General features: G+C 41.5%; 1 protein-coding gene across 12 annotated transcripts in view; it reads right to left on the bottom strand.

Annotated features, from left to right (window-relative positions):
- TTC23 (tetratricopeptide repeat domain 23) overlaps nucleotides 1-12754 on the bottom strand; it is a 158880-nt gene that overhangs the window by 47263 nt on the left and 98863 nt on the right. For all 12 annotated transcript variants that reach the window (XM_070775029.1, XM_019983298.2, XM_070775023.1 and 9 more), the window contains one exon: nucleotides 7578-7755. In XM_070775029.1, the coding sequence (XP_070631130.1) occupies nucleotides 7578-7755 (178 nt within the window). The remainder of the gene's footprint in view (nucleotides 1-7577; nucleotides 7756-12754) is intronic.

The following is a 12754-nucleotide window of genomic DNA, read 5'->3' as shown; positions in this document are numbered from 1 at the left end:
CTGGAATTAGATAGTAGTAATGGTTGTACAAAGAACATTCCAAAAAATAGCAAGAAGAGATAAGAAAGGCTTCCTTAGCGATCAATGCAAAGAAACAGAGGAAAACAACAGAATGGGAAAGACTAGAGATCTCTTCAAGTAAATTAGAGATACCAAGGGAACATTTCAAGCAAAGATGGGCTCGATAAAGGACAGAAATGGTATGGACCTAATAGAAGCAGAAGATATTAAGAAGAGGTGACAGGAATACACAGAAAAACTGTACAAAAAAGATCTTCATGACCCAGATAATCACAAAGGTGTGATCGCTCACCTAGAGCCAGACATCCTGGAATGTGAAGTCAGGTGGGCCTTAGAAAGCATCATTACAAACAAAGCTAATGGAGGTGATGGAATTCCAGTGGAGCTATTTCAAATCCTGAAAGATGATGCTGTGAAAGTGCTGCACTCAACATGCCAGCAAATTTGGAAAACTCAGCAGTGGCCACAGCACTGGAAAAGGTCAGTTTTCATTCCAATCCTAAAGAAAGGCAATGCCAAAGAATGCTCAAACTACTGCACAATTGCACTCATCTCACACACTTGTAAAGTAATGCTCAAAATTCTCCAAGCCAGGCTTCAGCAATACGTGAACCATGAACTTCCAGATGTTCAAGCTGGTTTTAGAAAAGGCAGAGGAACCAGAGATCAAATTGCCAACATCCGCTGGATCATGGAAAAAGTAAGAGAGTTCCAGAAAAACATCTATTTCTGCTTTATTGACTATGCCAAAACCTTTGACTGTGTGGATCATAATAAACTGTGGAAAATTCTTCAAGAGATGAGAATACCAGACCACCTGACCTGCCTCTTGAGAAATTTGTATGCAGGTCAGGAAGCAACAGTTAGAACTGGACATGGAACAACAGACTGGTTCCAAATAGGAAAAGGAGTTCGTCAAGGCTATATATTGTCACCCTGCTTATTTAACTTCTGATGCAGAGTACATCATGAGAAACGCTGGGCTGGAAGAAGAACAAGCTGGAATCAAGATTGCTGGGAGAAATATCAATAACCTCAGATATGCAGATGACACCACCATTATGGCAGAAAGTGAAGAGGAACTAAGAAGCCTCTTGATGAAAGTGAAAGAGGAAAGTGAAAAAGTTGGCTTAAAGCTCAACATTCAGAAGACGAAGATCATGGCATCTGGTCCCATCACTTCATGGGAAATAGATGGGGAAACAGTGTCAGACTTTATTTTTTGGGCTCCCAAATCACTGCAGATGGTGACTGCAGCCATGAAATTAAAAGACACTTACTTCTTGGAAGAAAAGTTATAACCAATCTAGATAGCCTATTCAAAAGCAGAGACATTACTTTGCCAACGAAGGTCCATCTAGTTAAGGCTATGGTTTTTCCAGTGGTCATGTATGGAGGTAAGAGTTGGACTGTGAAGAAAGCTGAGCGCCAAAGAATTGATGCTTTTGAACTGTGGTGTTGGAGAAGACTCTTGAGAGTCCCTTGGACTGTAAGGATATCCAAGCAGTCCATTCTAAAAGAGATCAGCCCTGTGATTTCTTTGGAAGGAATGATGCTAAAGCAGAAACTGCAGTACTTTGGCCACCTCATGTGAAGAGTTGACTCATTGGAAAAGACTCTGATGTTGGGAGGGATTGGGGGCAGGAGGAGAAGGGGACGACAGAGGATGAGATGGCTGGATGGCATCACTGACTCGATGGATGTGAGTCTGAGTGAACTCCGGGAGTTGGTGATGGACAGGGAGGCCTGGCGTGCTGTGATTCATGGGGTCACAAAGAGTCGGACACAACTGAGCGACTGAACTGAACTGAACTGAACCTAATGCCAGTAGTCATGTACGGATATGAGAGTTGGACCATAAAAAAGGCTCAGCACTAAAGAATTGATGCTTTTGAACTGTGGTGTTGGAGAAGACTCTTGAGAGTCCCTTGGACAGCAGGGAGATCAAACCAGTCCATCCTAAAGGAAATCAACCCTGAACATTCACTGGAAGGACTGATGCTGAAGCTGAAGCTCCAATACTTTGGCCACCTGATGCAAAGAGCTGACTCGTTAGAAAAGACCCTGATGCTGGGAAAGACTGAAGGCAGGAGGAGAAGGGAGCAGCAGAGAATGAAATGGTTGGATGGCATCAATGACTCAATAAACATGAGTGTGAGCAAAAGTGAAGGACAGGGAAGTCTGGTGTGCTGCAGTCCATGGGATCGCAGAGAGTCAGACACAACTTAGCTACTAAACAACAACAACTTAAATGCCAAAACATAAACTATTTTAAAAACTATGTTATGTACATAAAATAGAGTATTATCCATCTATATAACAAATAAAGAAGATTTAAATGAATTATAAAGTGATTTTTCAGGATGTATTGTTAGGTGAAAAAAGCAAATATGCACATAACAAATAGCTTGGTGAGAAGAGGGAGAGACATTTCAACTGATAAATGTACATAGAAGGACAGACGGAAAAATCACTGATTTGCAGCCATCATGGTAAAGACTGGCTTGCGAAAGACTCATCAGTGGATGCTAAACTTGGAGAGACATTTCAAAGAGGAGTAAGATATTTACATAGTCTTAAAAATGTCTCTTTACAGAATGGTTATTGGCTGCAAACAGAAAAATTGTTATTATACAGTGAAGTAGCACACACATCACTGGAAGGTAAATTAAAGTCACCAGTGGAGGACAGATGAATTTCATGTGTCTCCAGATACGATACCCCCCAAAAATATAATGTCCTCTTGTAGCATTCTAGCTGGGCTTGCACTCAGAATCTAGCCAGGAGGAAGCATCAGATAAACCCAAACTAAGGCACAGTCTATGAAATAACTGGCCTGTATTCGTCAAAAATTTCATTGTCATTAAGAGACAATGACAAGCTGAGAAACTGTTTAGATTACAAAAGACCAGAGTCCTTGACAACTAAGTGCAGTACTTGATCGTGAACTTTATTTTTATTGGAGCAGGAAAAAATTGGCAAGAAGGACAGTATTGGGCTAACTGACAAAACAGAATATGGCCCATACCGATCTTAATATTTCTGAATTCACCTTTTCTGGACAGACCTGTGAACTCTCATGAGATTCTAGTATCCTATGAAACAAAGTTTGGGGAATGTGTAAACCAAGCTCAAATCTTTGCAATGCATACTACGGGGTCTTAGAAGCCATTTTTTATTCTAGTGAATTTTGTAAGGGGTGATGGCCCTTGCAGGAATACTCTGAGTATATCTTGATTTCTTGCTTTGAACTTTAGGAATTGGTGCAGCAAAGTCAGTGCTGAGACTTTGAGGGCAGGTCTGTCCTCAGCAGATCTTTGAGGGAGGGTATGGTCAGGAAACATTGAGGGTATGTGGACTTGGAAAAAATTTAAATTAATAAAATTTGTAAAATGGGAGTTCAGTCACTCAGTCGTGTCCGACTCTTTGTGACCCCATGGATTGCAGCACACCAGGCTCCCCTGTCCATCACCAACTCCCAAAGCTTGCTCAAACTCATGTCCATCGAGTTGGTGATGCCATCCAACCATCTCATCCTCGGTCATCTCCTTCTCATCCTGCCTTCAGTCTTTCCCAGCATCAGGGTCTTTTCCAATGAGTCAGTGCTTCGCATCTGGTGGCCAAAGTATTGGAATTTTAGCTATAGCATCAGTCCTTCCAATGAATATTCAGGACTGATTTCCTTTAGGATTGACTGGTTGGATCCTTGCTGTCCAAGAGACTTTCAAGAGTCTTCTCCAACACCACAATTCAAAAGCATCAGTTCTTCGGTGCTCAGCTTTCTTCATAGTCCAGCTCTCACATCCATACTTGACTACTGGAAAAACCATAGCTTTGACTAGACGGACCTTTGTTGGCAAAGTAATGTCTCTGCTTTTTAATATGCTGTCTAGATGGGGAAACAGTGGGAACAGTGTCAGACTTCATTTTTTGGGCTCCAAAATCACTGCAGGTGGTGACTGCAGCCATGAAATTAAAAGACGCTTACTTCTTGGAAGAAAAGTTATGACCAACCTAGATAGCATATTCAAAAGCAGAGACATTACTTTGCCAACAAGCTCTGTCTAGTCAAGGCTATGGTTTTTCCTGTGGTCATGTATGGATGTGAGAGTTGGACTGTGAAGAAGGCTGAATGCTGAAGAATTGATGCTTTTGAACTGTGGTGTTGGAGAAGACTCTTGAGAGTCCCTTGGACTGCAAGGAGATCCAACCAGTCCATTCTGAAGAAGATCAGCCCTGGGATTTCTTTGGAAGGAATGATGCTAAAGCTGAAACTGCAGTACTTTGGCCACCTCATGCGAAGAGTTGACTCATTGGAAAAGACTCTGATGCTTGGAGGGATTGGGGGCAGGAGGAGAAGGGGACGACAGAGGATGAGATGGCTGGATGGCATCACTGACTCGATGGATGTGAGTCTGAGTGAACTCCAGGTAATGGACAGGGAGGCCTGGCGTGCTGCGATTCATGGGGTTGCAAAAAGTCTGACACGACTGAGTGACTGAACTGAAACTGAACTGAGGGTGGTCATAGCTTTTCTTCCAAGGAGCAAGCATCTTTTAATTTCATGGCTGCAGTCACCAACTACAGTGATTTTAGAGCCCAAATAAAGAAAGTCTCTCACTATTTCCATTGTTTCCCCATCTATTTGCGAAGAAGACCAGATGCCATGATCTTAGTTTTCTGAATGCTATGTAAAATAGTATTAAAAAAGTTGACAAAGTTGGTGTAAAAGTAGCTCAATTAAGAGCAAAGAAAAGCAAATTTCTGGTGGCCAGGTAAATCAAAACAACCCTTTGGCAGAATGTCAATAAAAATCAAGAAGTATAAAATATTAATGCTTTACCTACCAGCAGTTTAACTTCTGGTAATTTATATTGGCAAATAACTTAAAGAAAGACAAAAGTTTTTTATAAGAATATTACGAATTATTGATACTAGCAAAAAATCGCAAATCTACCAGTGTTCTTTTGCGTAGTACATGTCCCGACTAGCCACAGACAGAACGTTGGTCTAAAGCTGGACCCCCCATCTCCTTCACCACCCCACATCTGTGCACCTCCCAGGCCTGTCATTTCCGCTCTCCGTACATCTGTATCAGCTCCGTCCAGGTCGCTCCATTCTCACGACACCGCCTGAGTCCGGGCTGTCACCGTCCCTACCTGGTCTGCTGCAGCATCTCCTGAGCCACCTCCCTGCTTATCTCTCTGCCGTCCAGGCCATTCTCCATGCTGCAGAGCAACACTTCTAGACAGACAATCTGATGATGTCCCTCTCCCTGCTTGAAAACCCTTAACTGCCCTTAGGGTGAAGCTCGAATTCCTTACCATGACTTTCCACACCCATTGCCCAGGGATCAGGAACTCCTTGCAGTTCCCCCAAATGTGTCAAATCTTGTCTTACCTTCAGAACTTTCCATGTACTCTGCCCCGTGCCTGGGTCGGTCTTCCCTGCCTCCTGGTACTTTCTGAGGCAGGCATCTGCATGCATTACCTTTGCTTCCTCACACCTCACTCACAGTACAATCTGGATTCTGTCCTCATCAGTGCCCCAGGGCTTCCCTCAACTAGGCCATCAATAAAAGAAAAAGAAAAACAAGAGAAGGAGAGGGAGAACTTTCCCAAAATTCACATATTGCACCAGCAGGCACGGTGCCCACGCTTCACAAATATTAACTCACTTTTCCTCCCAACAGCTCTGTGTCCTCCAGAACAGCAAAAGGTTTCAAAAGGAAGAGGATCTCTCTTTCTTCTTTACTTTTCTTCCTGTTTTTCTGGCAAAATCTTCTTTTTTGCTTTACCGATTTATCCTTCTTTATGCAACCAACGAATACCAACGTTCCTCAAGACTCTGTTATCCTTTTCCCTTCTCACTCCATGAAGCCTCCCTGGGTGATCTCACTCTCTCCCAAGGCAATTACTGTGTACAAGGGGAGGACTTTTTAAACTATTTTCTCAACTCTAGTCCTGATTATATAACTATCTAGCTGTTGCTGCTGCTTGGATGCCTTAGGGCATCTCAGACTCACCATCAAAACCTGAGCTCATCTGGTCATCCCTCAGTCACCCCTGCTCCCCCACACACATCTTCTCAGGTGTCCAGACTAGAAACCCAGGAGTCGTCTTCAACTCTTCCCCTTCCCTCTTTGTCCTGTATCCTTTCAATTTCTATATCTCATAAATTCTGCCTCCTAAATCTTTGTCATACCCAACTCCTTCATCCTTACTAACATCATCCTGGTTTAAGCCACCTCCATCTTCACCTTCACTACTTCAGTCTGGCTCCACTCCAGGCATACCCTCCCCCGTCTACTCTCTACATACCAGCCAGAATTACCTTTCAAAAAACAGTGCATTTAAATCTGGGCTATGCCATTTATTGACTGTGTACTCCTGGGCATATCACTCAACTGTCCTAATTCTTGACTGACTTATCTATAAAATGATAATAATAGTTAGGATAGTTATTAGTATTTAAGGGAGATGATCCAGAGAAAGTGAGAGAATGGCACACTCTAATAAACTGTGCATGGGAGTCTAAACAGTCATACAAATTTGTAAAGAAATAGCAATAAAGAACTCTCAGTACTGTATCATTATATCTGATTTGAAATAAAAAATGAGTTAGTCTATATTTTACAACTTTAATAGGGAAAAATTCTCAGAAAACAATTCAAAAGGTGCTTTTAGCAGATGACACCATATAAAAACATCAAACTGATGTGATGGTTAGTTGTATGCATCAGCTTGGCTAGGCGGTGGTGTCTAGTTGGTAGGTCAAATACTAGTACCTCATTGTTAGGTCAAATACTAGTTTAAATGTTGCTTTGAATGTACATTGTAGTCGTGATTAACATTTATGATCAGTAGACTTTGAATGAAGGAGATTACCTTCAACAATATGAGTAGGCCTCATACAGAACAAAAGGCTGAGGTTCCAGTAAAGAAGGGGGGCTGTGACATAGAGACTCTGCTTGTGTTTTCAGCTGGCCCACCTACCCTGTGGATTTCAGACTTGTCAGCCCCCACAACTGTGTGAGCCAATTCCTTAAATAAATCCTTCTCTTTCTCTATGTATACATCCAACTGGTTCTGTTTTGGAGAACCCTAACTGACACACTCACAGACGAATCTTTTAATGATAAAGTGGAACAGCAGCTACCAGATGACAGTTCTAAGTAACTTCAGGTAAAGGTTGCAGAATGTGGTAGAAAATAACCCTAATACCTTTGGTCACATAATCTGTACATAGATAAGCTTTAAAGTATAAAAAGCTTTGTCTGTGAAACAAGACTTAAATTACGCACCCGCATGAGAAAGCCACCTTCAGGGAGTCCCGGGTTGTTTGTGGAGCAGGCACGGGTAACAGAGGACTGGTAATCCCATGCTTGCCCACGTGGGCACCTATGTGAAGATGTTTGTTGAACTTTTACTCCAGGTGGTGTTGTATGTACCTAGAGCACATAACTAAGCCAGACATTCTCAGAGCTGCTATTCCACTTTAGTCTGTGAGAAGCAGTGGGTCAGAACAGCTTTGGTGGCCAGGACACTGCAGCTTACCTGTATAAGGTTGTTGATGGATGCATCGTGAAATCCCAGGGCTTGCTCTGCAGCTGCCAACTCCCGCAGTATTGGTACACACTCAAGACTTTTTTCACCTCTACTGATCTCAGTATATTCTAAAGCCTCTTGGTAGTGGGGCAGAGCTTCTTTTGATTTCTTCTGACCTTGATATACCCTAAAAAACAAAGGGATTATTTTTTAAATAATTAAAATGGGAGATACTGAAAATAAAAGATGCTGACTCCTATTCCCCAGGTTCATTTATTAGGCAGCTAAGCCTTATTTTCCTCCAAGGATCAGTAGGGCATAGTGGTTAAGAGGAGAGACATTGGGATAATCAGGAAGATTGAAATCATGGCTCTATCACTTACTAGGTGTAGCACCTTCAAGTCACTCAACAGTTTCTCATCTGTAAATTAACAAAAGGTATCTTGAAAAGAAAAAGCTATGTTAAAAGAAAACCTATGACAAACCTAGATAGTGTATTCAAAAGCAGAGACATCACTTTGCCAACAAAGGTCCATATAGTCAAAGCTATGGTTTTTCCAGTAGTCATGTACGGATGTGAGAGTTGAACCATAAAGAAGGCTCAGAGCTGGAAGAAATTGATACTTTTGAACTGTGGTGTTGGAGAATACTCTTGAGAGTTCCTTGGATAGCAAGGAAATCAAACCAGTCAGTCCTAAAGGAAATCAACCCTGAATATTCACTGAAAGGACTGCTGCTGAAGCTGAAGCTCCAATACTTTGGCTATCTGATGCAAATAGCCAACTCACTGGAAAAGACCCTTACTGGGAAAGATTGAGGGCAGGAGGAGAAGGGGGTGACAGAGGATGAGATGGTTGGATGGCATCACCGACTCAATGGACACGAGCATGAGCAAATTCCAGAAAACAGTGAGGGACAGAGAAGCCTGGTGTGCTGCAGTCCATGGAGTTGCAAAGAGTTGGACATGACTTAGCGACCGAAAAACAACAAGTTAACGATAATAACAGTGCCCGCTTCACTGCATTGCTATGAAGATTAAATTAAAGTGGTTGATACTAATAAAAAGAACATCTAGAATAGTCTCTGACACGTAGTAAGCACTGTGGAGGTGTTGGTTTAAAAAATATAAAATATTAAAACAACAACAGTAATCAGAAAGCACGCTAAGATGCTGATAACTAATCTACTGAGAAATTATAGAAATTTCCCAGTTTGATGAGGGTGTAAAGCACTCTCATTAACTGTTGGGAAGAATGTAATTTGGGTACAAGCTTTTCTATACCAGAATTATACATATATATGTATACATATTTCTGCTAATTGCACTTTAAGTAGTTTATCTTGAGAAACACTCTGGCACAAGAACTATATATAAGAATGTTTACTGAAGCATTCTTTGTAATACTGGAAAAGTATAACGCACTTAAAATACCTCAGTAGATTATTATTAAGTGGGTTATAGTAAGTACATCTACATTGTGGAATGCCATGTAGCCATTAAAGTTAATTTTGATCTGTATTTATCATCATAGAAGTATATCCACTATATATTATTCAGCAAAAAGGCAGATTACAAAACACTTTATATAATCTTGAAGAAAGTGAAAGTCACTCAGTTGTGTCTGACTCTGCTCCGTGATCTACACAGTCCTTGGAATTCTCCAGGCCAGAACACTGGAGTGGGTAGCCTTTCTCTTCTCCAGGGGATCTTCCTATCCCAGGATTGAACCCAGGTCTCCTGCATTGCAGGTGGATTCTTTACCAGCTAAGTCATAATCTTACACATGTGAAAATTTTGCATCTAATCTACATGTAAACATATGCATAAAGAGCTATCTAAATGTCACTAAAATGTTAGCAATAGTTATTTCTAAGGAGTTTTGAATTATTTTACTCTTACTTATACTTTATAAATTTCCCAAATTTTCTTCTATAAAAATATATTACTTTTACATGAGAAAAATGTTAATTTAAAGGTGGTAGTGGGAAAATCGCAGAAGGCACTGGGGACCCACTCCAGTACTCTTGCCTGGAAAATCCCATGGGCAGAGGAGCCTGGTAGGCTGCAGTCCGTGGGGTTGCTAAGAGTCGGACACGACTGAATGACTTCACTTTCACTTTTCACTTTCATGCATTGGAGAAGGAAATGGCAACCCACTCCAGCGTTCTTGCCTGGAGAATCCCAGGGACGGAATCCTGGTGGGCTGCCGTCTATGGGGTTGCAGAGAGTTGGGCACGACTAAAGTGACTTAGCAGCAGCAGCAGCAATTATAAAAAAAATTAATAAACAGAAACCTCAATTAAATAGAGTCAGGAGCCCAGAATTGGGAATTTTCCTGCCCTGGGAGGACAGCGGAGCCCAATGGGAAGAAGAAAGACTCCTCTTTATTCCTGGCAAGAACTTAGCCAGTGAAAAGTCATGGACTCTTTGTGTACTCTGGCTCTCTCAAATTCTTTCCTCTTCTATAAAAGCATTTTCCTTCCCTGGCCAGGTGGAGTCTTGCATATCATTCACCATGGTTTCAAACCCCCAGATTGAAATTTTCTGCCGACCCTTTATGAACCTAATTTTTTATTTCTGGAGAAATAACTGGCAGCCTTTTTTTTTTTTTTTTCCTAGGTCAACATAGTCATTGAATACTTTTCACAACTAGTTTGCCCTCGAGTAAATTTCAAAGGAAATGACTAAAAGGGTTACTTTTCAGATCTGTGGTTCAGATGATCATAGTGAAATAAAATGTTCATTGAATAGCTTATGAACTGGGATACGTTCTATAATTGTAAAGAGGTTGACAACACCAGAGGAGGTCAGGGATATGTTCCTGGACCAAGAAGCATCTAGGTTGTAACTTGCAGGAAATCTAACGTTGGATGGTTCTTTGAAGACCTACAAGACCTTTTAGAACTAACACCCAAAAAAGATGTCCTTTTCATTATAGGGGACTGGAATGCAAAAGTAGGAAGTCAAGAAACACCTGGAGTAACAGGCAAATTTGGCCTTGGAATACGGAATGAAGCAGGGCAAAGACTAATAGAGTTCTGCCAAGAAAATGCACTGGTCATAGCAAACACACTCTTCCAACAACACAAGAGAAGACTCTACACATGGACATCACCAGATGGTCAATACCAAAATCAGACTGATTAAATTCTTTGCAGCCAAAGATGGAGAAGCTCTATACAGTCAACAAAGACAAGACCAGGAGCTGACTGCGGCTCAGATCATGAACTCCTGATTACCAAATTCAGACTTAAATTGAAGAAAGTAGGGAAAACCACTAGACCATTCAGGTACGACCTAAATCAAATCCCTTATGATTATACAGTGGAAGTGAGAAATAGATTTAAAGGGCTAGATCTGATAGATAGAGTACCTGATGAACTATGGAATGAGGTTTGTGACATTGTACAGGAGACAGGGATCAAGAACACCCCCATGGAAAAGAAATGCAAAAAAGCAAAATGGCTGTCTGAGGAGGCCTTACAAATAGCTCTGAAAAGAAGAGAAGCCAAAAGAAAAGGAGAAAAGGAAAGATATAAGCATCTGAATGCAGAGTTCCAAAGAATAGCAAGAAGAGATAAGAAAGCCTTCCTCAACGATCAATGCAAAGAAATAGAGGAAAACAACAGAATGGGAAAGACTAGATATCTCTTTAAGAAAATTAGAGATATCAAGGGAACGTTTCATGCAAAGATGGGCTCGATAAAGGACAGAAATGGTATGGACCTAACAGAAGCAGAAGATATTAAGAAGAGGTGGCAAGAATACACAGAAGAACTGTACAAAAAAGACCTTCACGACCCAGATAATCATGATGGTGTGATCACTCACCTAGAGCCAGACATTCTGGAATGTGAAGTCAAGTGGGCCTTAGAAAGCATCATTATGAACAAAGCTAGTGGAGGTGATGGAATTCCAGTGGAGCTATTTCAAATCCTGAAAGATGATGCTGTGAAAGTGTTGCACTCAATATGCCAGCAATTTTGGAAAACTCAGCAGTGGCCACAGCACTGGAAAAGGTCAGTTTTCATTCCAATCCCAAAGAAAGGCAATGCCAAAGAATGCTCAAACTACCACACAATTGCACTCATCTCACATGCTAGTAAAGTAATGCTCAAAATTCTCCAAGCCAGGCTTCAGCAATAACGTGAACCATGAACTTCCAGATGTTCAAGCTGGTTTTAGAAAAGGCAGAGGAACCAGAGATCAAGTTGCCAACATCTGCTGGATCATGGAAAAAGCAAGAGAGTTCCAGAAAAACATCTATTTCTGCTTTATTGACTATGCCAAAGCCTTTGACTGTATGGATCACAATAAACTGTGGAAAATTCTGAAAGAGATGGGAATACCAGAACACCTGACCTGCCTCTTGAGAAATCTGTATGCAGGTCAGGAAGCAACAGTTAGAACTGGACATGGAACAACAGACTGGTTCCAAATAGGAAAAGGAGTACGTCAAGGCTGTATATTGTCACCCTGCTTATTTAACTTCTATGCAGAGTACATCATGAGAAACGCTGGACTGGAAGAAACACAAGCTGGAATCAAGATTGCTGGGAGAAATATCAATACCCTCAGATATGTAGATGACACCACCCTTATGGCAGAAAGTGAAGAGGAACTAAAAAGCCTCTTGATGAAAGTGAAAGTGGAGAGTGAAAAAGTTGGCTTAAAGCTCAGCATTCAGAAAACTAAGATCATGGCATCCGGTCCCATCACTTCATGGGAGATAGATGGGGAAACAGTGGAAACAGTGTCAGACTTTATTTTTTTGGGCTCCAAAATCACTGCAGATGGTGACTGCAGCCATGAGATTAAAAGACGCTTACTCCTTGGAAGGAAAATTATGACCAACCTAGATAGCATATTCAAAAGCAGAGACATTACTTTGCCAACAAAAGTCTGTCTAGTCAAGGCTATGGTTTTTCCTGTGGTCATGTATGGATGTGAGAGTTGGACTGTGAAGAAGGCTGAGCACCGAAGAATTGATGCTTTTGAACTATGGTGTTGGAGAAGACTCTTGAGAGTCCCTTGGACTGCAAGGAGATCCAACCAGTCCATTCTGAAGGAGATCAGCCCTGGGATTTCTTTGGAGGGAATGATGCTAAAGCTGAAACTCCAGTACTTTGGCCACCTGATGTGAAGAGTTGACTCATTGGAAAAGACTCTGATGCTGGGAGGGATT

Source organism: Bos indicus, chromosome 21 (assembly GCF_029378745.1).
Source record: "Bos indicus isolate NIAB-ARS_2022 breed Sahiwal x Tharparkar chromosome 21, NIAB-ARS_B.indTharparkar_mat_pri_1.0, whole genome shotgun sequence".
NCBI lineage: Eukaryota > Metazoa > Chordata > Mammalia > Artiodactyla > Bovidae > Bos > Bos indicus.
Note: the sequence above shows the minus strand (reverse complement) of the source record. Positions and strands in the feature narration are given on the sequence as shown.